We start from the raw sequence: 26,908 nt of genomic DNA on the forward strand, positions 1-26,908 counted from the left end.
AAAAGACCCCCGAGCACACCTGCGAGAGCCCTGCCAGCAACCAGACCGAAACAAAAAAGCCTTTCGTTCAGGCTCTATTTCAATATTTTATATCTTTGTGATTCTGATATTCACATTCATCATTACAATACATCTTTTATATTATGTACATTATACATCATGTATTATGTTTATTATACTATTATATTTGCTATATATATTAAATATATAAAACTAGATATAAAATTATTTATTATTTGGAAGGTTGGTATAAATAATAAAACATTTAATTTAAATATCATGTTTATTATGTACATTATAGATGTTTATATTATGTATATTATACATATTTATAAAACATGTAGTATGTAATAATAGATTGTGTATTTTTATTGATATTATTTTTCATATCTATACTTTTTGTTATTTTTCTTTTTCTGTATTTTTTTAATTCGTTTGTTTATATTTTAAACGATATTTTACACTAGATGAATTCATGAACCTAACACATCAGAAACACAATTAATTTGAATTAAATGAGCCTGGTTTTCTAAGGGGTAAAGTTTTAATCTTTATTTAGATAATATGGGCATATTTTCTCTTTCTGTATGGTTTTTTTTCGGTGGGTTGTGGGGGATTTTATTTTGTGGGTTTTCTTTTTTTGTTCGCTTTGTTTTGGAGTTCTTTGCTAATAAACAAGCAGGGTCGGAGAGTTACAAAATAAATCGTCTACTTTGTTTCTATTGCTCCCTCTGAAATACGCCTCGACAGCCTGGACAGCAGGCTGCTGCTGGTAACACTGTGCACGGGTAGGAGGAGACCTGGTCGGGGCTGGGAAGGAAAAAACGGCACCACGGTGGTCACAGCTTTCTCCCTTCAGGAGTTTTATGGAGCAGAAAATACAGAGCTTTTGCCAACTGCGCTCTCTATTACATCCGGACGTCCAGCGGGCACGGAGGTCATTTCTCATCTTTCTTGCCAACAGCCAAACTCCCAGACGCTCGGGGGAAGAAAGAGTATGGGGGGAAAAAAAAAAAAAGGAACAAAGAAAACATGAAAAAATAAACCAAAACTATAGAAAATAATAAATAAAATTAAAATACCAAAAGAAAAAAATTTGAAAGTCACAAAAAAGTGGAAAAAAATTAAATAAGAAATTAAAATAAAAAACTAAAAGTAGTTTTAACAAGTAAATAAATAACTAAAGAAAAAAAAAATTAAAAAAAGGAAGAAAAAGTCTTTGAAAAACCACAAAACACAACAAGAAAAACCACAACAAAAGAGCATAAAAATACAAAAAAAACCAACGACAACAAAAATAATAATACAAAATTAAATAAATGCAGCTCTCACCTCATGCCACTGCCTAAAAAAGCGCCATGGCTTTCCACAATTATGCAGCAATAAGGGAAACAAACCCAGTGCCCCCCAGAACATAAGGTTTTCTAGACAATTCCCACTTCTGCTTGGAAACAAATTCTATTGTAGTGGGAAGCTCATTTTGGACAAACATCCAAATGTGCCAAGGTAGGAAAGAACCAGCCCCTTGTGTCCAAGGAACAGCAGCTAGGCCTGGATTCAGGTTTTAATGGCATTTATGTAATTAAAAATGCAGTAAATTGAACTTTACAAAGAGATGAATCATGGCAAATAAATACTTCAAAGTTTTTTTGGGAATTCACAGAATTTTGTGGATATGGTGCTGGACAATTCCTGATTTACAAACATTAATTGGGTAAATTTCCTTGGAAATGGGCTCTACAAGGTACAAAAATTCCAATTAGGATGGAAAATTGGAAAAAAAAATATTCCCTTACTAAAATCAGAGAGAAAAACATCAAATAAAAGGAAGGAATAACATCTAAATCCCAGCTTGCCTGGAAAACAAGCTCAGGAATTTCCAACATTGAAAACATTTGCAAGAGTCATGAAGTTGGTGAAAGTTCATGGAATGATGATTTAAAATCTGCTTCCTCTGCTCTAATTTTAAAGGGAAGTGGGAATTCAACAGGTCCAGTTACTCCTATCCAAGAATGATCTGTGTTTTGTGGGAGTACCAATGCAAAGAAACTCCAATCTTACTTGGATTTGACATCTGAAACTCTCAGCAGAGTTGGCAAGTTTCAGTGGAACAAAAGAGCCACAATTCCTGCAATAACCAAAATTCACCTTGGCAAAAACAGGAGGAGGAGGAGGAGGAGGAGGAGGACACCAGGACCACACTCCGGCTGACAGCAAGGATTTCTTGGAAAAGGCAGGAAATCAAACTGACAGTCTCTGTCCAGTTATGGCCAGGCAATTATACAGGAGTCAGAGAGAAAAGTGGGAACCTTGGACTGGGATAAGGCCTTCCAGTGGCTTCACTTCCTACTGGCTCTCTCCTTTTTTTGCCAGCTACCTGGAAGAGGAAAAAAAAACAGGAATAAAGTTACAAACAGGATGTCCTTGGTCCAGGCAGACTGAAATGCAGCTCCCAGCGAGGGAGGCCAGGCTGTGCCTCAGGGAGCTCCGGGAATCTGGGATTGCCCGTGGGATTAAAGGGCTGGAAAAGCACACCCACCTACAAGGTTCAGTGCTGGGACAGAGCAAGGCCGGGGCTCAGGGGCAGCAGTTAGAGCTGGGACTGCAGGAGAACACCCCAAACCCGGGTTAAACATCCGGCACGACACGCAGCACGCTCCGGGAGAAACTCGGGCGGGAGAAGCCCCGGGATGCTCCACGTTCCTTGCCCTTGGCAGCTGTGCCAGGGCCTCCCTCAGAATGCTGACCTCACCGTGCAGCTCCTACAAAATAGGAGAACTTATGGGAATCGCCCAGCAATCCATGGACTTCCAGTTATTAAGAACCACAGCTGCAGCGAAAGGTGCCCAAACTCTACTGCAAACCAGCAGGTCTGAGGAGACGCAGGAATTTATTCCAGAGGGGACACAAGGATCCCTCAGCCAGCCAGGATTTCTCCCAGGCTCTTCCCACTGCTCTCTGAGAGCACAAACAGCAGTTTTTCCCTGGAGTTCCCCTTTCCACCAATGCCAAGACTTCTGTTCTCCTCCAACTCCAGGTTCAGGAAGGAAAATGGGAATATTATCGCTGCACAGACTGTCCAGGAGGGTGAGACCGAGGCAGGATCACCAGCTCCCACTCCACTGCTGCTCTGGATTTCTGAGCAGCTCCTTTCCATCCTGCCCTTCCCAGCACCATTCCCTGGGTGCCATGTCCACAGACACCTTCTCCATGCAGCTTAAAACCCACAGACACCAAAAGAAAGGAGATCAAAAATCAATTCACATGTTGCTAGTCAGAGAGAATGGGGGAGGCCTAAAAATCTGTATTTATTTTAGAACACTAGAGCAATTTCTTCATGACCTTGACTATCAGTGATGGGCAGATAAACACCTTTTTTAACTTACTACCTGCAAAAACATTAAGTTTCAAGTTTAGTAAAGATAAAATTTTGCTGCAAAAATAAAAGAGGTGGGATGTTGGTGTTGGTGCTTTAACCTTCGGACATTAGCGGGTATTTGTAAAACAAATTCATTATTGAAGCAGCTAACTTGAAAATAAGGTTTTTTTACAATAAAGTTGACCAAAAAAGAGTCTCAAAATTAAGATATAGGCTGCACAAATATTTAAGAAAAAAAAAGTTGTCTTTCGTGCGTATAACCTGCCAGCCTCTCATGTTTTCAGTCCTTACCATTTATTTTTACCAAGGTGATGATTAAAACCTTGTCAAAAGCTCAAAAAAAAAAATTCCAGGACAAGGCAGGTGTTTTCCCAAGTACCCTCAGTGTGGAGCTGTGTCAGCCACAAGTGTTTGCTCCCGCAGCCCAGCCCGGAGCAGGCTCCAGCTGCTGCCCAGGGGGGTTACCAAGGGACTCACCTGTTTGAAGCTGTAAACGCAGGTGGCCTGCACTGGAGTGCCAATAAATGTGAAATGTGTGACTCTCACCTTGAATAGCGATCGATCTTCTCAGGGGAGCCCCTCACCCAGGATGGGGGGCTCTGCCACGGATTTCATCTCTCCGCATCTGAAACAAAGTCAGGACAACAGTCAGAGTGCTGCAGGATACCTTGACAGCTCCACACATCTTGTGGCAATCTAGGAATACCCTCTACAGTCTAACCACACCCCACATCACAAATTTCAAGCCCCCAGGACTATTACCCTCGTACCCCTACACCCAGACTGAGCAGCAAGGCAGAGCAGCTCCAGGCCAAACACACACCAACACCCGTGACACAGCACAGGACAAACGAGGGGACACAACAGGGACAGAAAACTCCGGCAAGAAGAATGACCCGGAGGGTCCAGAGAACTCGGAATGAGATGACCGAGGCGAGACGGAAGGTGAGCTGGCCAGGCTCAGAGAACCCTGCAGGAACAAGATGCCATCGGGATGACTTATCCCAAGAGACGCAGAGATAGATGCCCGAGAATCCTACAGTCAGAATCCTCCACCTGTCTTTGCATTCTCACAAGACCTAACCCGCCGGAATGGATCAGGGCGGTGCACGGCTGTCAGTACAGCTCAGAACAAGACCTGAAAAGGCGTCGGACTGGATGCTTGTGAAGAGAGATGGATTCTGATGAGTGTCCGAGCACCAAAGTCAAAAGCACCTGGCTGAGGAATGCAGAGATCAGAAGTGCTAAGATTGATGCCAGGGGTTTTGATAGGCCCCTTGTAGGGCTAAGGGAAAAGACATGAAAGACAAGACACCCAAAAGACACAGAGTGCACAACAGACAAATGACACAACACACCCTGGGACTGCTCTGCCCTGCACACCTCAGCACTGTGATCCAGGATGAGACTGTCCCTTGATGTAGCCTAAGGGGTCACATCTGGGACATCCCCGTCTCCAAACCTGACTCAAGTCCCTCCCAGTGACCCCCCTCTGTAGCTCCAAGCCTTCTACTTATCTTTCAGATGTCCAGGCATGAGAATCTGCGTCGGGTGCCAAAGAAGGCCACCTCTCCCTGAGGGAAACGCCTGCTGTCGCCGGGCTGTTGTCTCTTAGTAGCTACAACAAAGAAAACCAAACATGAATGCACGACCTTAGCAGCACATCACCCAAAACCCGACAATTCTGCTACTCACAGTCTCCTAAGTTTGCCTGTGTCCTCGGGCCCGCGCTTCAGCTGCGCTCAGAGGCCAACGCCGGCGTCGCAGGGTCTGCCTGGGTAAAGAGCAGACAGGGTGACGTGGCAGCGCTGGAACTTGAGGGGACCGGACCCTCCCTCCTCCTGCTCCCTGACTCACCTCAACTCCTCGGCCGTTATCCAAGCCTACCTGGATGGGGCCTTCACAAGGAGAAGATCAAGGCTCCATCACAGACTCCTGGAATGCTCCCGGAGGGCTCACGGGTGAGGTGACCCGGGTCTGACGTCCCGTTGGTGAGAGGGGAGCTCGGCCTCCTGCGAGTGGACTCCCTAAAACGCACAATAACGGAGGCTTAGAGTTGCACCAGCGAGTGAGGCTTGAACAATAGCAACTGCTTCTGTCCACCCGTCACTGCTCACCTCGCCCACGTCAGCTTGACGGCTGAGATCCAGCTTTACCACCTAAAAATAAAGACAAAGAACAGAGCTGTAACACGGCCACCATTTACACCTCCCCTGCAAACAGAAACAGGGACTGACCTTCACAGAGGATCCCCCTCACCCAGAATGGGAGGCTCTGCCACAGATTTCATCCCTCTGCATCTGAAACAAAAGTTCGGACCAAAGTCAGAGTGCTGCAGGATACCTTGACAGCTCCACACATCTTCTGCCAATCTAGGAAAACCTTCTACAGTCTAACTACATCCCACATGACAAATTTCAAGCCCCCGGCACTACTATCCTATTACCCCTACACCCAGACTGAGCAGCAAGGCAGAGCAGCTCCGGGCCAAACGCACACCAACACCCGTGACACAGCACAGGACAAACGAGGGGACACAACAGGGACAGAAAACTCCGGCAAGAAGAATGACCCGGAGGGTCCAGAGAACTCGGAATGAGATGACCGAGGCGAGACGGAAGGTGAGCTGGCCAGGCTCAGAGAACCCTGCAGGAACAAGATGCCATCGGGATGACTTATCCCAGGAAACGCAGAGATGGATGCCCGAGAATCCTACGGTCAGAATCCTCTACCTGTCACTGCATTCTCACAAGACCTAACCCGCCGGAATGGATCAGGGCGGTGCACGGCTGTCAGTACAGCTCAGAACAAGACCTGAAAAGGCGTCGGACTGGATGCTTGTGAAGACAGATGGATTCTGATGAGTGTCCGAGCACCAAAGTCAAAAGCACCTGGCTGAGGAATGCAGAGATCAGAGATGCTAAGACTGATGCCAGGGGTTTTGATAGGCCCCGTGTAGGGCTAAGGAAAAAGACATGAAAGACAAGACACCCAAAAGACGCAGAGTGCACAACAGACAAGTGACACAACACACACTGGGACTGCTCTGCCCTGCACACCTCAGCATTAGGATCAAAAATGTCATTTTCCCTTTATGTAGCCTAAGGGGTCACATCTTGGACTTCCTCCCCTCCAAACCTGATTTAAGAATCCCTCCTGGGGACCCCTGACCCCAACACCCCACAACGATCCCCTCTCTGAGCCATAGCCCTCCACTTATCTCTCAGGCATCCAGGGAGGCAAATCCACGCTGGGTGCCAAAGAAGGCTGCCCCGCCCTCAGGGAAATTCCTGCTGTCGCCGGGCTGTTGTCTCTTAGTCAGCTACAACAAAGAAAACCAAACATGAATGCGTGATCTTAGCAGCACATCACCCAAAACCCGACAATTCTGCTACTCACAGTCTCCCAAGCTTGCCTGTGTCCTCGGCCCCATGCTTCAGCTGCGCTCAGAGGCCAACGCCGGCGTCGCAGGGTCTGCCTGGGTAAAGAGCAGACAAGGTGACGTGGCAGCGCTGGAACTTGAGGGGACCATCCCTCCTTCTCCTCCCTGACTCACCTCAACTCCTCGGCCGTTATCCAAGCCTACCTGGATGGGGCCTTCACAAGGAGAAGATCAAGGCTCCATCACAGACTCCTGGAATGCTCCCGGAGGGCTCACGGGTGAGGTGACCCGGGTCTGTCGTCCCGTTGGTGAGAGGGGAGCTCGGCCTCCTGCGAGTGGACTCCCTAAAACACACAAGAACGGAGGCTTAGAGTTGCACCAGCGAGTGAGGCTTGAACAATAGCAACTGCTTCTGTCCACCCGTCACTGCTCACCTCGCCCACGTCAGCTTGACGGCTGAGATCCAGCTTTACCACCTAAAAATAAAGACAAAGAACAGAGCTGTAACACAGCCACCATTTACACCTCCCCTGCAAACACAAACAGGGACTGACCTTCACAGAGGATCCCCCTCACCCAGAATGGGAGGCTCTGCCACAGATTTCATCCCTCTGCATCTGAAACAAAAGTTCGGACCAAAGTCAGAGTGCTGCAGGATACCTTGACAGCTCCACACATCTTCTGCCAATCTAGGAAAACCTTCCACAGTCTAACTACATCCCACATGACAAATTTCAAGCCCCCGGCACTACTATCCTATTACCCCTACACCCAGACTGAGCAGCAAGGCAGAGCAGCTCCGGGCCAAACACACACCAACACCCGTGACACAGCACAGGACAAACGAGGGGACACAACAGGGACAGAAAACTCCGGCAAGAAGAATGACCCGGAGGGTCCAGAGAACTCGGAATGAGATGACCGAGGCGAGACGGAAGGTGAGCTGGCCAGGCTCAGAGAACCCTGCAGGAACAAGATGCCATCGGGATGACTTATCCCAAGAAACGCAGAGATGGATGCCCGAGAATCCTACGGTCAGAATCCTCTACCTGTCACTGCATTCTCACAAGACCTAACCCGCCGGAATGGATCAGGGCGGTGCACGGCTGTCAGTACAGCTCAGAACAAGACCTGAAAAGGCGTCGGACTGGATGCTTGTGAAGAGAGATGGATTCTGATGAGTGTCCGAGCACCAAAGTCAAAAGCACCTGGCTGAGGAATGCAGAGATCAGAAGTGCTAAGATTGATGCCAGGGGTTTTGATAGGCCCCTTGTAGGGCTAAGGGAAAAGACATGAAAGACAAGACACCCAAAAGACACAGAGTGCACAACAGACAAATGACACAACACACCCTGGGACTGCTCTGCCCTGCACACCTCAGCACGGTGGTCCAGGATGAGACTGTCCCTTGATGTAGCCTAAGGGGTCACATCTGGGACATCCCCATCTCCAAACCTGACTCAAGTCCCTCCCAGTGACCCCCCTCTGTAGCTCCAAGCCTTCTACTTATCTTTCAGATGTCCAGGCATGAGAATCTGCGTCGGGTGCCAAAGAAGGCCACCTCTCCCTGAGGGAAACGCCTGCTGTCGCCGGGCTGTTGTCTCTTAGTAGCTACAACAAAGAAAACCAAACATGAATGCACGACCTTAGCAGCACATCACCCAAAACCCGACAATTCTGCTACTCACAGTCTCCCAAGCTTGCCTGTGTCCTCGGCCCCGTGCTTCAGCTGCGCTCAGAGGCCAACGCCGGCGTCGCAGGGTCTGCCTGGGTAAAGAGCAGACAGGGTGACGTGGCAGCGCTGGAACTTGAGGGGACCCTCCCTCCTTCTCCTCCCTGACTCACCTCAACTCCTCGGCCGTTATCCAAGCCTACCTGGATGGGGCCTTCACAAGGAGAAGATCAAGGCTCCATCACAGACTCCTGGAATGCTCCCGGAGGGCTCACGGGTGAGGTGACCCAGGTCTGTCGTCCCGTTGGTGAGAGGGGAGCTCGGCCTCCTGCGAGTGGACTCCCTAAAACACACAATAACGGAGGCTTAGAGTTGCACCAGCGAGTGAGGTTTGAACAATAGCAACTGCTTCTGTCCACCCATCACTGCTCACCTCGCCCACGTCAGCTTGACTGCTGAGATCCAGCTTTACCACCTAAAAATAAAGACAAAGAACAGAGCTGTAACACGGCCACCATTTACACCTCCCCTGCAAACACAAACAGGGACTGACCTTCACAGAGGATCCCCCTCACCCAGAATGGGAGGCTCTGCCACAGATTTCATCCCTCAGCATCTGAAACAAAGTTCGGACCAAAGTCAGAGTGCTGCAGGATACCTTGACAGCTCCAGACATCTTCTGCCAATCTAGGAAAACCTTCTACAGTCTAACTACACCCCACATGACAAATTTCAAGCCCCCGGGACTATTACCCTCTTAGCCCTACACCCAGACTGAGCAGCAAGGCAGAGCAGCTCCGGGCCAAACACACACCAACACCCGTGACACAGCACAGGACAAACGAGGGGACACAACAGGGACAGAAAACTCCAGCAAGAAGAATGACCCTGAGGACCAAGAGAACTTGGAATGACATGATCGAGGTAAGGCCGATGGTGAGCTGGCCAGGCTCAGAGAACCCTGCAGGAACAAGATGCCATCGGGATGACTTATCCCAAGAAACGCAGAGATGGATGCCCGAGAATCCTACGGTCAGAATCCTCTACCTGTCACTGCATTCTCACAAGACCTAACCCGCCGGAATGGATCAGGGCGGTGCACGGCTGTCAATACAGCTCAGAACAAGACCTGAAAAGGCGTCGGACTGGATGCTTGTGAAGACAGATGGATTCTGATGCCTGTCGGAGCAGCTGAGACAAAGGCACCTGGCCCTGGAATGCAGAGATCAGAGATGCTAAGATTGATGCCAGGGGTTTAGATAGGCCCCTCAAAGGGCTAAGGGAAAAGACAACAAACACAAGACACCCAAAAGACACAGAGTGCACAACAGACACAACACACCCTGGGACTGCTCTGCCCTGCACACCTCAGCACTGGGATCCAGGATTGGACTGTCCCTTGATGTAGCCTAAGGGGTCACATCTGGGACATCCCCATCTCCAAACCAACTCAAAAAATCCCTCCCAGTGACCCCTGCCTGGCACCCCGCTTTTGTCCCCTCTATGGCTCCGAGCCCTCCACTTATCACTCTGATGTCTGGGGAGGTAAATCCACGCCGGGTGCCAAAGAAGGCCGCCTATGCCTCTGGGAAATTCCTCCTGTCACTGGGCTGCTGTCTCCTTGTCAGCTACAATAAAGAAAACCAAATATCAAAGCATAATCTTAGCTGCACATCAGCCGAAAACCAGCAGCTCTGCTACTCACTGTCTCTTAAGCAGGACCGGGTCCTCGGGCCCCGTGCGTTCTTCAGCTGAGCTTGGAGGCTGACACTTGCAGTGCCAAAGCCTTAGAGGCATTACTGGCACCGAGCCCACCCACCGTGGCCTCCATTAGGGCTGTGAGCATCCCCGGTTAGAGCAGGACAGGAACGCAGGGTGGACATCCCCGGTGAACCTCAACCCTGTGGACTCTGCCCCACAACTGTCACTTCCTGCCTGGCCCTAGCTTAGGGGTACTGCCTGCACCTCTCAGGACTTCTGGCATTTTCTAGCATTAGGATTGCTGCCTGCACCTGCTCTCAGGGAAACAGTGTTGGAAGCAGTGCTGTGAGGGCCACTACACCTGTATTCTGACTTGTATCCTAGGCTGTACCCCCAATTTTCACTGTGTGTTCTCTAGTCCTTGAGTCCTTTACCTCTGCCTCTGTGTGTGACAGTATAAACTCCTCCCCCCCTTCTGAACCCTGCTTCTTTAGAGCCCTAGACCTTGCAGCCGGGGACGCTCTGCACCATTAGGGTCCCAAGAGCTGTCCCGCACGCAGGACAGGTACATCCACAGTTGTTCCCTGCCTACCCTAAGAAACGTGGCCCTGAGACAGGGCAGAGGCTGACAGAGCCGAACTCTTTGCGGTGGCAAAAGGCACGAAGCCTTACCAACCGCCGCCTCGAGAGGGAATCAGGAGCACTTCCACCGGCTGCGGAGAGACAGGGAATCCCAGGGTGGGTGGGGCGGGAAACCCCCGTTATCCCCAGCCCTGTTGGATCCTGCTCCCCACTATCGCTTTCTGCCTGGCCCTAGCCTGACAGTGTCTGCACAGGTCAGAGCTTCTGGTATATTCCTGCATTAAGATTGCTGCCTGCACCTGCTCTCAGGGAAAGTGTGCTGGTAGCAGTGCTGTGAGGGCCACTACACCTGTACTCTGACTTGTATCCTAGGCTGTACCCCCAATTTTCACTGTGTGTTCTCTAGTCCTTGAGTCCTTTACCTCAGCCTCTGTGTGTGTGGCTACACCTCCCCCCTTCTAAACCCAACTTCTTTAGAGCCCTGCACCTCACAGCCAGGCCTTCTGGCATTGTCCTGCATAAGGGCTCCTGCCTGTACCTGCACTCAGGGAAACGGGCATGTCTTTAGGGCTACTCCTTCGGGTTTGGGTCAGGGGTGGGGTTGGGCTGGTACACCTGTACTCTCAATTGGCACATCTTGGACATCCCTATCTCCAAACCTGACTCAAAACCCCCCCCCAGCAAGCCCTGACCCAGCACTCCACTTTCATCCCCTCTGTGGCTCTGAACCCTCCACTTATCTCTTGGACGTCTGGGGACGAGAATCCACGTCGGGTGCCACAGAAGGCCGCCTCACCCTCTGGGAATTTCCTGCTGTCACTGTGCTGCTGTCTCTTATTTAGCTACAATAAATAAAACAAACATCGATGTATGATCTCAGCAGATCTGTTGGCCAATCAGTCAGGGCGTCTCAGTGTAATACAAGTGGACCACCTAAAACACACAAACAATAACAGACGCTGAAGAGTTACACCAGAAACACCACTACACTTAACTGCATAAACACATAAGTTTTCAAACAGATAACCCAAAAAAAAATTCCAGCAAAAAAAAGCCAACTCTTATTACCCCTAGTCAAACTACGGAATATAATAAACATAACCCCATGTCCAATCCCCTTAAAAATACTCTATAATATATACCCAGAATGCCCCCAATGTTAGAAAGACATGCCTCTAACCAAATAAAAAGGAAAAAGCCCACACCTTGGGAACTGTATCAATTCATTAACTTAACACATTGAAAGTTTAAATATAAACATAAAAGTTTAAGTCTTTAAACAACACTACCACACCATATACACCAATCCCATTATGACATGCAAAATCAAAACCTATTTCAACCTTTTGTGCTGCTGCTGCTGGGCACAAAGGTTTGTCCCTCAGCACCTCCTGAAGTAATGTTCCACGTCCAAGGCCTCCCGCAGCCCCTGTGAGATGAGCTCAGCATCCTTCCATGAGCCTCACCTGGGAGCCCAGCATAAACCCCTCTCCTCCCGCAGCTCCGTGCCAAACTGAGCTCGGGCTCCCCTCTTAAAGCAGTGCCGGCAGGACCCGCCCCCTCGTTATCCTTTACAGCTTCCACCTGTCCCCTCATCAGTGTGACAGCTCTCACCTGGGGCTGCTCTGTCCCCTCACGATCCTGTGACAGCTCTCACCTGCAGCTGCCGCCAGTCCGAGTGTCGGGGCAGGGCAGAGGGGACTGGTGTGTGTGCGCTCATCCCCCGGACAGTTTATTGTCTGCACTGACACGCCGGGGCACCGGGCTTTCCTTGCTAGGGATAAGGACCCCTCTTCTCCCGCAGGTGCCCAAGGCTGAAACTGGGATTCCACCTCCTAAATTCCAGATGTGTGAGGTTCATAATTCCTAAGGAAATTTCCCAGCAATCGTTGCCCTTCATTTACATTTTCTCCTTTGGAATCATTACTACGTTGTCTTTCTATGGAAGTGTTTCAAACATTCATTGGGAGTACAGTAGCTGGATTGGCTTGTTTATGACTTAGCTGACAAGTCCAGGCTAAATCCAAACACCCAGAATTACAGGGAAATATAGATACAGTTTATAAATACTGCCCTCTGCTGCAACGTAGTTCTTCCTTGCACATTCCCGGAGCAGATTTACTCCATCCTTTCTTCCCAACAGCACCTCTCCATCACAAATCCCACTTCTCAGACACAAACCAAACTGAAATCTACTACAGCATGGGCCGGGGAGGCCGGGGCAGAGCCCGGGTCGCTGCCGACGCCGGGGGAGCGGGGCCAGGTGGGGCCGGAGCCGGTCTGAGGGCGGAGGCCCCGGGCCCTCAGCGCGGGCCGGGGGGCGGGGGCGGTTCCCGGGGCCCGCTGTCCAATCAGCACTGCCGATGCCTCAGCGAGCCCGCCAATCGCGGGGATTCAAAAGGGTGGCGGAAGTAGCTGCTGCTCTATGGGCTCGGTGAGGAACGCCCCGGTGGGGTCCCGGCGCCGTGCACTCGGGACCCGCCCCGCGCCCGCGGTACTGCCCGGCCTCGGCTGCCTCCGAGCATCACGCGGCCCGGGATGGAGGCAGGACCGTCGCCCGCGGCTCCGCCCTTCTCCCCTGGGCAGGGTCTTCGACTTGGCCCCAGCGCAGCAACAATTCAGCTGTGACCCTACCGTGTCTATGCCCTCCCCCGCAGTCAATATCCCAGCCCCACGGTGATTTCAGCCCCAGCCCTACAGTGGCTATCCCGTACCCAGGCAATATCCCAACAGCGCCGGCGTTTCAGGAGCTATCTTAAAGCAATCCCTTTTCAGCCCTCCACACCCTCTCCCATTTTCGGGCTCAAGACCCAGCCCCAACATCAATATCACAGGCCTACAGTCATTTCAGCACGCGAATCCTACGGTCTCCTCGTCAGTCCTACACTTTTTGTGTCACGCTAGAAGTGACTTGAGCTCCAGCCCTAGCATCACCTTCACCACCCCAGTGATTTCAGCTCATTACCCACAAGCTTTATTTCACTGCCAGCTCAGTTTTTCCAGCTCCAGATCCTCTTTTCCCCGTGTCCGCCAGGTGTAGCTGCTCCAGGTTGAGATAACGGGGTTTTTTTTGTCTCCAGTTGTGCGGTTTCAGCTTCAGCTCTAGAAACGCTACTCCCCCCCATCCCAGTAATCTTTATTCCATTATCAGCCCCTGGGTATGTGTCCCATTTCATGGTCACTTCCCAGGTCTAGACTCATTCTCCCCTTTGAACAGTGATTGCAATTGCAGCACTGCAGTCCCCATTCCAGCCTGTGATTTCAGCTTCAGTCCCACAAGCTTTATTTCACTGCCAGCTCTTCTGTTTCACTTTTGTCTCCACGTCTTCCCAGCAGTGGCACATGATGCTGCTTTTGGTTCTCAGAGTATGATTTTTGGTTTAGCTCTAGCTCTGTGTTGTCTCAGCACAGCTCTTGTACCCACATTTCAGCCCCAGCCTGCTAATCCTTACTGTAGCAACAGCTCTACAATCCCTATCCCAGCCCTTACAGTGATTTCAGTTCCAGTCACGCAGTTCCCATCCCGGCTCCATATTCCCTAGACCAGCCCCACAGGGGTTTCACCCCAAACCCTACCATCTTTGTGTCTCCTCCAGCTCTGGTGTCTCAGCTCTAGCTCCACAGCTTCCTACTGCCTGCAGCTAAAAGCTGCTACTGCTTCCTGTTGATAAGGCCACAAGTCAGTTATTGTCATCACTTCAATGTCTTTAGGAGCTGTACCACCCACCCTCCTGGGTTCCCAACCCTGGGGACACTTGGAGCCTGAAGCCCAACATTTGCCCATACAAAGCAACGTGCCCATCTGTCCCAAAGGGGAGGTCATGAGCTTGACCATGCACCCACTGCGGTTTGTCTGCTCTGCCTCTCCCGTGTGCCTTCCAGATCTTCCTCCTTTGACACACACAAATTTCCTGGAGAATAGCAGGAATCACCTTAAATTCTGGATGATGTCTTTCCTCACCTAGATTAGTAGCCTTCTTGCAAAAAGCCCTTTTGTAAATGTCATGATGCCCTGAAATCAATTGTAGTACACACCCTTTAAATAAAACAACAGAGTAATTCCTGAGAATTTGAATCTCCACCAGTGTGGATTCCTAGAAACAAGTTTTTACTTAATCTCTCACTTAGATGAAAAAAAAAACCCAACAACAAAACTGTCCCTGCTTCCCTAAGAGACCAAATTTCCTAAGGAATTTGTCCTTTTCTGTCTAGTGTCTCTCAGGGCTTGAATGCAGGAGCCAGGAAACTCGGCTCAGAGCCAGTCCCTGAATCTCTGGCCTCGGGTGCATTCACCTCAAGCATGGTTCGGTAACACATGCCCACTATATAGCGATACATTTATTGTAAACAAACATAGGTTTGTGGAGTACACAAATCATCTCAATTCACCTTATTCTTGCTACCAAGTCATCATTTGTCATGTGGCAAACACAGTCTTCTATCATCAGCAGCACTCGTACCCAGTCTGGGATTTTTCTTTCCGATGATAAAACCCTATTTTCTCCCCAGGCAGCCACTTGGAGCAGTGCACGGCTGGGCCTGGTTCTGACAACACTGATGGAACATTGCTTCCAAGTTTGCTTAACACCACCTTTCAGAGCTCTTACCTGGCACCATGTGACAAGAAAGCACCAAGAAAGTGCCACATCCATTCCTGAACTCCTTTCAGCTCAGCAGGAGGGAGTCTGCTCATATCAGCAGGGAAAGGGACTGGGGCAGAAACAGCCTGGGAGAGGCACAAGGCAACCCTAGGCCTTTCAACACCTTCTGTGCACACAGAGGGGGCACCCCAGAGAAGCCAGAACATGTTCTCAGTTTACTAGCGTAGCTGTGGCATAGTGGGGAAACTTTTCTATCAGTAAAGTATAGTTTCAGACATGTAGCACAGCACCAAAATCGTGATATTAAAAAAAAAAAAAAAAGGACTTAATCCAGCACCCATTACTTCACTAGGTGCTGGATCAGCAAACACACATAAGCTGTACACAGTAACCCTCACTCAGCTTCCTCCTGTTCTTGTCCTCAAACCATACTATCTAAAGATGATTTTTAAAAAAAACAACCACAAAGCCCCCAAGACTTCATGTAAATAAAAGCGTAACTTTAAATAATACTTAAAAAGCAACGTTAATTCAAACTGCCATACTCATGCCAGCTTTCAGAAGTTAAATAAAAATGCAGTTACAAATTAAATAGAAGCTTTTTTAAGTTTGAAATTTTCAGCCGAGTGGAAATACTTTGTCAAATGATGCATTTCAGGAAAACTTCCTTTGATGAAAAATTCCCAGTTTGGGTAAAGGTGAGACAGCCAGTTCTCACAAACCTGTGGCTGTCACTGCCTGACTTTGAGAGACCTCCCAGCAGGTACGGTCATTAATCTTTATGCTTTTCAGCAAAATCCTTTACTTCACACAGTAAGTGCTGCACTAGTACATACTGGGTGAAATCCAGGCCCTGTGGAAACCACCAGGAATTCTCCTGCCAGCAGTGCTGCTGTTTGTTAGATTTCCTGCCACTGATGATTGCCCAACATTCCACCTATCTAGCTCCCTCTGCAAGGCCTCTCAACCCTCAAACCCACAGCACCTCCCACTTCAGCATCCTCAGCAAACTCACTCCTGGTGCATTCCACTCCTGCACCCAGATCCTGGGCAACAGCGTTGAACAGTACGAGCCCTTGAACTGAGACCCAAGCACGCCACTGGCAAACCACAGCTGTCCTCTTGCTGTGACACCGGGCCTGGCTTCCAGAGAGCAGTGTGCCCCGTTCAGCCATGCTGGCAACCTACCCCACCTGCCTGGCTTCTGCCTGAAGGTGGGCATTGCCTCTCCTGAACACCTTTTATTCAAACCTGACCAGCACTCGGGGCTCCCTGAGGCAACTCCCTGGCAGCTTAAACTTTGCTCTCGTGAAATCCAGGGTGACAGCTCTGCTTTTTGTAACTGCACCAGAAAATTTAAATAGAACCATTTCATGGTCACTGTGATCAGGACCATCACTCCTGCCATGAGTCCTCTATTCACAAACCCCCATGGCAGAGCACCTTTCCTAGCTGGCTCACTGAGCCCTTGGGATGAGAAATTATCCTCAACAAACTTCAGGAATTTCCCAGACTGCTTGTCACAGCAGTATGGTACCCATGTCTAGTTAAGTTACTCACTGATACTAAATTAAAACTGGACTTTACATTCCACTAGCACCCAGGAATGTTCTACTAGCATTTAATAATTGTGAAACATATGGCATCTTGCCACACGACCACTTAGCTTCAAACATGGCCCCAGAGCGTGTTCACTGACCTGGGTAAAACAGAGCCCAGGCCCATGCCCACAGAGGCTTGAGAGGAGTGATTAATGTTTAACATGCTCCCGCTCACGTATGTGAAATAGCTCCAACACGCCAGCCATGGGCAGATGGTACCTTCATTCACCAGGCACACTGGGCACACACGAGCTGTGCCACTAGCAGCCATGTGTCACCACACCCACACACCCGTGTCCCTGCCACCCTGCAGTGAGCACAGCCCAGCCTGGCCCGTGGTCAGACGTCACGGTCCCAGCCCCTCTCAGCCAGCCCCCAGAGATCTCTGTCCATGTGTCCCCAGCAGCTGTGACCCCACAGCTCTGGGACCCTCCCGTGCCAGGCCCTGCAGCCGCCGTGGGTGGTCCATCCCAGGCCACAGAGCAGCCCAGGTGCCAGCCCTGGGAACGCCACCCACGGTGCTGGAGAGCTGGGATATCCCGGGATCATTGGCAGAGCCCAGCTCCAGGCACGGCCCGTCCAGCCCTGCAGCCACACCTGCAGCTGGAGCTCAGGCACGGACCAGGGCCACCCCATCCCATGCCAAAGACAGCTCCACAGCCTGGGCACTGGGAGAAAGCGCTCAGGTAAGTTGGAAAAGCATCAGCTGATATCTGGAGGAAATAACTCGCTTTCCACCGGGGATAAAGATTCAGATTTGTATATGTGGTGTTTTGTTTTTTCCATAATAAACTTCTGAGGAAGAAAACTGAGTTTTCAGGAGTATTCTAGGAACCGCAAGTGAGTTCTAAACTTCAGTTCATACAGAATTAATCCTGCAAGAATTAATTAAAAGTTGGGGTTTTTCTTGGTAAACAGAGAGAATAATCTCTGAATCCCTGAATAAGCCTTGGAAGTAAATAATGTTGAAATGACTGCAAACTGCATAGTTTAAGAGTCTTCACTTGGGTACCAAATTAGGTAATTGTTTCTTAATCTCTAAATGGGCACATTCTATCTCCTATATAATAAAAATAAAAATTAACTCACCAAGATCACTAAAACGAGAATTGCACACATTGAATTGTTCTCCAATACAACAGAAAAATTCCAAGAGGCTGGAAAGTGTTTTGTTTTAGAACTGGTAGAAAATTTTAGCTTTTAAAATAAACACACTCCCAAACACAGCAAGCTGACACCAATGATTCAGCAAAAGGGGGGGGCGGGGGTCCCATACAGCATTAAAGGGCTCTGCAGTGGCTGTGACATATAACCTCTGGTGAGACTGATACAGATTGATAGAGCACATACCTTTGGTCCAAAAAAACCCCAAACCTGAAACACCTTAGCAGTATCTCCAAATAAGAATATCAATACATGGATATTTAAAGTGGGCATTTGCTGGAAATCAAACAGAATTTTCCTCCCTTCTCCCTTAGTTTCTGTTTCTTAAAAAAAAGGTTACTTTTCACTGTTGGGTCTCATTTTTCCATTAAAAATTAAAAAAACAAACAAACAAACAAAATCACCAAAAACCAAAAACATTTAACCAGCAAACTAGTTCTTCTCTCAATCAATAATATTACTAACACCGTGAAACAGCTAGAAATGAAACACAAAAAAGGAATTCTCAAAATAATTTTTCTTTAACTGTGTTCTGAGGACAACATTGTGTAACTGAGAAACCTTGAGAGGTTATGGTAATAGATTTCAAGCTCTGGTGAGCTGAACTGGTATGTGATTACACAGGCAGGTCGTGCTTGCAGTTCCTAGTGGCTAAAGACAGCCAGATGTTTCCTTACAGAGCTGGGCACTCCTCCCCTCCCCACCCAACAAGAACCTGTGTCCTTTTAAGCCCAGCTCAACCCTGGCCAGCCCCGTTTGCCCAGTGACAACGCCACGGTGTGCGGGACAAAGGCGGACACGGAACAGCAGGTTAGTGACTGTGTCTGTTTTCACAGCGAGGGAGAGGAGAGGAGAGAGGCTGTTCTTTGTTCTCTAATGCCGGCGAACGCATGCCCTGAAGCCTTGTGGACAGCCCTTTCCCCGCAGGAGCATTCACTGCCCAGGGGACAGAGCCAGCAGCCTGCCCTGGCCCCATTAACCAGGCAGGTGCCACAATCCCCGGGGCAGCACAAGGCTCCTCGCGGGCCCTGCTCCGCCTCAGCCCCCCAAGCCTGCCTGGAAACACAGCGTTGGCCTGCAAGGGCTCCCAGCCCTCCCTCAGCTTCACGGCACACCCTGAGTGGGTGCCGGTGGCAGCTGGCACTCTGCAGCCACCCTTCAACCACGCAGTGACAGAGCTCCAGCCAAGGGCTCCCAAAACAGAGAGAAGGTAACCTCTTGCCCCAGTTACTGGTGCACCAGTGTTCACACTGGTCCTGTTTCTCATACACTGAAGCTGCAGATGCTGGTACAAACATCACATGGGGGCTCTAAAGTGCAGGCACATGAACACCTTAACCTAGTCCATTACACAGTATTTGGGATTACATTTTAGCTAAAGACATTGGGGAGCTCTGTGCCACGGTGCTTAGTGAGGACAGTACAAACCCATTGATTTCCGAGAGCTGATCTTGAAAAAGCCCTGGAACACAAAACAGGTAGAAGCGTCCAGGATCCAGACACCATCACCCTTGATCATCCAGAGGCTGAAACACGAGGCCACCTCTGATTCACTAACCACACCCTTTTTTATTTCTATTTTCTGTTTCTAAGCTATCCTCGGAGAGCACAAAGATGCTGGCAGGCAGGCCAAAACTTTTCAAGTTAATTCTTTCTGATCCATCACTTTCCCACAGATAATCATTCTATAAAGCTCACCAAATCTAATCCGTGCCAAGGCACACCACCACTTATTTTAATTGCCGCGTACAGGAACCTCAGAGTCATCCCATTCCAACCACAAACTAGAAGTCCACATATTTGTCAGTTTTAACTTTCTCCAGGTAAGTCAGTCTAGAAGAGCAGTCTTAGGAACTCCAGAGCTGTAGTTATCCAACAGTAAATTTAATATCCAATGTAATGGGTAAACTTCTCTAACTTGGCAGAACACACTCTGAAGCTCTCACCACACTGAAAATCACTTTAGACCGAAAAACAGTTACGAAGGTCCTGAGCCACCCTCACAGCTGATCTCAATCAGGACTAATTAACTCCCAGCGTGCCTGAACACCTGCGCGATGCCCACGCCTGTTTCTACAGCCTGTACAGTAGATTAAGAAGCGTTCTTTCCATTCCTTTGGGACGTAATGTTGCAATTCCCAGTGCTAGGTCAGGAATTGCCGATGCTCACTTTATTTTGAGCTCAAGATCCATATTTCAGCCCCCTGCTGTTTCTGTATGCAGGCTTCCTGCAACACAGCAGCCTTGCAGCACTTAAGGGGCTCACAGGAGGAATGGGGATGGACTTGGGACAAGGGCCTGGGCTCACAGGACACACGGAATGGCTTCCCACTTCCAGAAGGCAGGGTTAGATGGGATATTGGGAAGAAATTCTCAGCTGTGAGGGTGGTGAGGCCCTGGCACAGGGTGCCCAGAGAAGCTGTGGCTGCCCCATCCCTGGCAGTGTCCCAGGCCAGGCTGGACAGAGCTTGGAGCAACCTGGGACAGTGGAAGGCATGCCTGCACATGAGGGTGGAATGAGATGATACTTAAGGTCCCCTTCCACTCAAACTATTCTGGGACTCCCTAGTTTTGACATGGAAAGTTCCCAGTCATCCCTGGCCAGTTAACAAGTGCTCAGGCTGCCACTGACAACCAGCCTCTGCCCACTGGAAGCAAATCCATTCTGGAGCATTCTCCAGTTTGCATTCTACAAATGCTTTCCTTGTGGAAAGAGAGCACTTCAACTCTCACAAAAGCTGCTGCTTCACGTCCTCCCCACTTTAGTCCTTTTCACTCAAACTATCTTTGAACACCTAATGATGCTCAGCACCTACACCAACCCAATTAAAGACCAGCTGCAACTGAGCAGCCACAGCCTGCTCCTCAAACCTGTTCATTTGGACTACCCACAGGGACAGACTGGGGAAAAATAACTGCTTCTTTCTCTCTGAGGTCTTGAAATCAGGATTTTGTGAAAAATGCTTCAGTTCAGCAGAGCCATAGCCGACAGGACTGAAATAGCCACGGGAAATGCAATTTCATGCTATATAGGTTGGTAAATGAGTTGGTAAAACAGGTTAGACTAAATATGAAATCCGTGTGAAGCTTCCATTTAGCAAGGAAAGTGCCTGCAATGTCACACAAAACACTCGATGGCTCATTCTTTGTTACTTTGTCACCACTGTCTCCAAAACATTGCCATCACAGTTGCACTGTTTTTCTGTGTCACTGGGAGATTAGGAGCAGATGAATATAGAACAGGAAAGCCAAGCTGGGTTTAACTGGCCTTATCTTGGCCACTTCTAGGCCTGACTTTAAGCCCTACTGGTGGCCAGGCTAGCTGTTGGGAGCTCCTCCAGTCACCACTGGGCCAGGGGAGGGTAGAACATCAGCATGGAGTTATAAAACCACTATAAAAACTTTGTCTTTGCAATTTTTCAAGGGGCCAAACTGATTTTTTGTTTTCCTCAAAAGAGCAAAGCTAGCACCTGCGTGAGATGCTGACAGGGATCTCCTGAGACATGGGAGCCACACCGGGACCGTTCCTGGCTGTACTGGAGCGCTGCAGTTAAAACAACTAACAGTTCATTACAGCTGGCTGCAGCATGCCAGGGGCACCGAGTGCCCTGTCCACCCTGCCCCCAAACTCTGCCTCAGACCTGCCCCAGGCCTTGGTACTGGGGCTGGGCTCACGGAGGGACAGGGGCAGGGCACAGGGCCCCTCAGCAGAGCCACCCTCAGCCCCAGGCACAGAGACTAGGGTCTGACAGAGTTCAGGTCGCCAAAGTCTCTTCAAGTTCTGAGAAGTGGATTTAAACAGGAGTTTTACTTGCAGAGACAAAAAATTAATGAAGTTGCTTGTCCTCGTGTGTGGCCCAGGGGACACTAACAGAGCAGGAAGTGCTCCCTCACACCCACCCTAGGGCATCCCTCGCACCCTGGTGTGCCCAGCACACCTGTCTGCAAAGCCAGCAGGTCTCCTGGGGGAAGAGGAGTCGCCCTGAGGGACTGGTAAATACAAGTTTTTTGTGTTAGCCTTCTGCTTACTGCAGAATTGCTTAAATTCTGCCCACAACTACTTTGCTGTGGAAACAGCAAAGTTATGGATGGGTACATCGTCAGCCAAACCTTACTCTCCTAATCTGAAGATAATTCCCAACCTGGATTCTCTCTGTCAGAGGGTGAATGGTTACAGGAAATGCCAGCACGATCCAGAACTGACGCAATGAGTTTGATGATTGGGAAACTCAAATCAATTTAGTTTACTGATCCCCAGCAGAAATCAGAAGAGATCATGGCTTCCAGGTTAAAGACCTTTGCTCAACTGTCTACTGCTCTGAGTTAATCTTTCTCTACCCAGCCATCGGAGTGACCAGCACAGGTAATATTTAACCAGTGGCCATTGACTGACAAGGATCACAGCATTTCTCCTCTGGGATCTGAGCTGTCTCAGCACTCGTAGCCCTTACCTCTGTCCATGAGATTGTGGTAAATGTGCCCCTTGAATGCTGCAGTATTCTGGAATAAGCTGATAAACACCACCTTTGTCTACTCTGAGCCCAAGAATTCCTGTAGCAATGTCCTCTCAAAAATTATATGGCCATATCCAAAAGTGATGTGAGTCAGCACAGGCACTGACATTAGGAAAGCAAAGGGATAAATTCAGTTCCACTGTTGGATATATGTATTTTTTCTCCATAAAAGATTCTGGCCTAAATCTTTGACCCAGATTTGTCTGGAAGTTTAAGCCAAGGGAGCCATGCCCACGGCTGGTGGGACCATGACAGGATTTTTCCATGGATGAAATAGCCAGCCCCAAATCAGTTGAAGAGCATTGATTATGTGCTGGAGTAAAGCCACAAAGATACAGCACAGGTTTTTGCCCCTGCAGTTATTCCTTCGGTTTTGAAGCTATTCTTCCTCTGTTTCCACACAGAAAAGACACCATCCCTGTGATTTCCATTTCCTTCAACATATCCTCCGCATTATATGTAAGAAAGATGAGAGGAAAGAACTTTTGTAGGGGTCAAATTGTGTCCTTTGTCTAGCAACACCAGGAGCTCTGCATACAAAATGGAAGCAACAGAATCATTTAGGCTGGAAGGGACTTTTAGGGATCACAGGGCTCAGCCCTCTGCTCCGGGCCCTGCCAGCCTCACAGTTAGACTGCACTTCCAAGTTAGATGATTTTGCCTGGGGTCATAGCTACATATTTCCAAGGGAAGAATCAGGCCCTCAGGTGTATGTGCAACATATGTTGCATTATCTGTCCCTATGTCACCTTTAGCAACATTTAAACAAACCAGTTCCTTTTGTTTTTCCAGGAATTTCCCAATACTTTGGCATTTCATTTCAGTGAACTGGACCCCAACCAGTCTGCAGCAGTACTGGATGTTGCAATGCAGTTCCAGACTTTCCCCAGGTTCCCTGTGGAGTGACCAGTGTACAGTCGCAGACCCCCATTTTGAGGGAAACTGCTCTTTTTTTGTTCCCCAGAAACACAACCCACAAACACCAAGTAAGTGGTCTTTCTGCTGTGATTAAAAGTAGCACATTTTAGGTTTTCTCTGCTAGTTTTGAACGACATGTGGCATTTTGGTTTTGGGTTGGTTTTCTTTCTAATATGAGGTCTTTTGTCCTCTTTTTCTGATGAAGCATAATGTCAGGTACCTTCTGTAGATTTCAAATACTTTCAGAGTAGCATAAGCAGTTTGCACACAGGACGCTGATATAACTGTGCAGGTCATTTTTAGATACCTACTTCCCCCAAAACTTGTTCTACTACTAGGGCAAACTCTGAACTAGTAGTAACAGTACTTTAGTCATCTTTACACTGTGTGCATGCACCAGTCCCAAACAAGAAAATACTATTTACATAACAGGACTGGGATTAGAAATCAGCATTTTAGGAAACAGTAGATTATTCTTGCCATGACAGACCTGCAGTCCAAGACAGCATTAAGCAAAAGAGATGTATCATTAACTGGTAACAAAGAGGGTGTAAGGAGGAGAGGGCAAGACACAGAATGTTTTCCACATTTGATTTCATGGTGGTTTTCTGCTGCTGGATGGACACATCCAGCCAAAATCAGTAGTGACCTGGTTCCTCACTTTTGTGAAGTATTTATATTGAAAACTTTGCTTCCTAAACCCCCAAACTATTACTTCAGACTGTTCGAAAATGTTCTGATGGAACAGAAGTATGGTAATGGAAGTAAGTGATGAAACACCTGCTAGTTAACTAGCAAATGTTCTCATACCCAAAATGTGACTTTATTTCATGTTCAGAGAAAATCTCAGGTCCAAATCCTACTTTAGCCTTCACAAAAAAATATGGAATTCATCAGTCCCCAAATGTGGAGGTTTATGCAATGGTCTCATTGTTGGATGAGGTCCTGGGAGGTGTGTACCTTTCCTGGGTTTGCCAGTGGTGTTCAGACAGGCTCAACCGAAGCCAGGCTTTCCCCCCCCCCCCCCCCCCCCACCTCCTAGGCATGCTGGAAAGTAAAATCTGAAAATTCCCAAGCAAAGTAGACAGTACACCAAAATTTAAGAAAGAAAAAAGATTGGCAAACCCAGAAGTGAACATGAGATGAGCACTGTGACCTGAGGAACTGATGAAATCAGTCTCACTGGCAGAAGTAAGTAATTAATATGCAGCCAGAGTAAACACTCTTCATCTCAGGGTTCAGCAAAACAAAGAGCTGAAACCCCCTTATCTTTTGCATTTTTCCCTCCCCACATGTGCTCTCTGAAGGAACAGAGAAAATTGAGGTCTCAAAGCTTTTTTTCCACTCTTTAGTCTGACTAAAGGTGACTCTGGCTCAGTGCAGCGAGGGTCATCTCCCTCCCCCAGATCAATATTTTAATATGACTTATCAGAACAAGAATGAACTGTTTACTTTAAAACCTCAGGATCCCATAAAGGGAGAGGGAAAGGTGTCCACTGGAAGCAGAGGCTTGCAGCAGCTGCCCACTGCTGGGAACTCAGAAAAGAAACCAGGACTCCAAAGATTCGAGTACAGTCAGCAAAATGTCCTGCAAGAGAACTCCGGTTCTGCCAAGCCCTAACAACACACCAGAGGATCCTTTGGCTGCTGCCTCCGATGGTAAGTGCCTTCCTGTGCAAAATTCATGTGAGGAAAAGGAAATGCTAAAAGATATTAACAAAAATAAAATAGTGCAGGTGAATTTCCAACACTAAGCAGTTCAGCCTACCAAAATATCCATACGTGCCCAGGACTCAACTGTGTAATTTAACAGGATTTAATGTCTTGGACCTAGGGATCCCTACCTGCACTTGGAAAGAGATTAGGCTTTTGTTAGGGCAGTGCAAACCACCCTGAATGTTTATTCTTTTTAAAAATTGGGTGGGTGGTGGGGAAGCTGACAGACTTCCCAGGGGACAAGGAATGCTTCCAGGTCTGGCTGTATGGAAAGACAGGTTCTTTGACCCACCTCAAAAAACCCTCTTGAAAACACTCTTGTTCTTCACAATGCTCCTCTGCATTGGAACATCCCAATAATGTTCTTTACACAGATGTCCAGCAGAAGAGAGGCAAAAAGGGGATTTTTCTCTGATGATTATGCTTTGTTTTCTTCCTATAACTTTCCCATTATTTTGGGGTTTTTTCCCCTAGCAGTACCAAAAACTAGTAGCCATTTCTCTTTCCTTCATTATATTTTGTCATGGAAATATTCCTATTGATTTGCTGGAATCTTCCACATAGCTGAGGGACTATAAATTGCCTGTTTGCAGTGGCATCAGCTGCCTTGCTTTCTCCTTACGTGTTCTGCAGTGAAGTCAAGTCCTTCTGCCAGGATTTCTGGGCTCTCTGCTCTGAACAAGATTGCCAGGCTTTTTCTCAGGGAGCTTCATTAATAGGATCTTGCCTGATCCTTCCTCTCTGCTGCAGAGAGAAAGCTGAATGAAATGTGTATGAGGAAAGGTAAGGGAAGACACCACACTGGGATGAATTAGAAAGCCAGGTACAGCACCTCTGACCCTTTGGCATTCATTTCTCACTCTCACCAGTGGCAGCACGGGCAGATTTCCCAAAACCAGCCCCGTGGACCTCAGGGCTACAGCTGCATCCTTATTGACAGAATGTTCTAGCATGACTGGGTCTTTGCCATCATTAATTCCAAAAACTCTTCCATGTGATGCTCAGGGTGTGCTGCAGCTCCTCTCCTTCTTTCAGAGATGCCTCCTTCATGGCTGGGATTGCACAGGAGCCTCACCTGTAGATCTGCACAACTGCCTGTTCTGTGTGTGTGTGTGTTCAAATGCTCAGCTCTGTCCCACTGCAGTACTACAGACTCAAAACACAGACAGAACCAGTGGGACATGAAAATCCCCTGGATGTCAGCCATGCCCAAGCATTTCTAGGCTTGCAGGGATGGGAATGCCAGATTATTACTGTTGTAATAATCACACTGGAGAAACGGAACAGTCTGATCTGGTAACCAGACCAGACTGAAGGTCCACTTCTCTGCTGTTCTGTCCACCAGCAAAGGACACTCAGAACCCAGCTTCTACTGCCAGCTCGTGGCACTATCACAAACCATTCCCTGATGTTTGATTAGATGTAAATCAAGAATTAAACCAATCCAGAGCCCTACTAAGTCTGCCCTGACCTATAAACACTGGTTGAACTATATTACAATTGGGAAGAAGACCCAGATAAGATATACAGATCACAGGGTGAGGAGACCCCTGTTACACTGTGAAGAGCAGGCTGGTGGTTCAGGTGGGTCAGTACAGGTGGGCAGCAGCTCATCGGGGTGCCTTGGTGTCACCTCTGGGCGGGCACTTCGACACTGGATGCTGATCTGTGAGCACTG

General features: G+C 48.6%; 1 protein-coding gene across 7 annotated transcripts in view; it reads right to left on the reverse strand.

Annotated features, from left to right (window-relative positions):
* Positions 1–839: 839 nt before the first annotated feature.
* The window catches only part of ALPK2 (alpha kinase 2), a 54,847-nt gene continuing 28,778 nt past the window's right edge, over positions 840–26,908 (reverse strand). The window contains exons 12-28 of one of the 7 annotated variants that reach the window (XR_010720452.1): positions 8,987–11,558; positions 8,867–8,908; positions 8,607–8,776; positions 8,450–8,528; positions 7,316–8,372; positions 7,196–7,237; positions 6,966–7,105; positions 6,779–6,857; positions 5,617–6,701; positions 5,497–5,538; positions 5,237–5,406; positions 5,075–5,153; positions 3,926–4,997; positions 2,540–2,762; positions 2,310–2,377; positions 2,149–2,223; positions 840–979 (exon numbers count right to left, since the gene is read on the reverse strand). Coding sequence is in view for 1 of the 7 variants with exons in the window: in XM_066180627.1 (XP_066036724.1) it covers positions 11,613–11,649 (37 nt within the window). In the remaining 6 variants the exon portion in view is untranslated. The other 6 variants (XR_010720448.1, XR_010720449.1, XR_010720447.1 and 3 more) reach the window with 6 other exon arrangements.

This window comes from Chamaea fasciata, unplaced genomic scaffold (assembly GCF_029207755.1).
Source record: "Chamaea fasciata isolate MVZ Bird 193981 ecotype frontalis unplaced genomic scaffold, bChaFas1.0.hap1 SCAF_4, whole genome shotgun sequence".
NCBI lineage: Eukaryota > Metazoa > Chordata > Aves > Passeriformes > Sylviidae > Chamaea > Chamaea fasciata.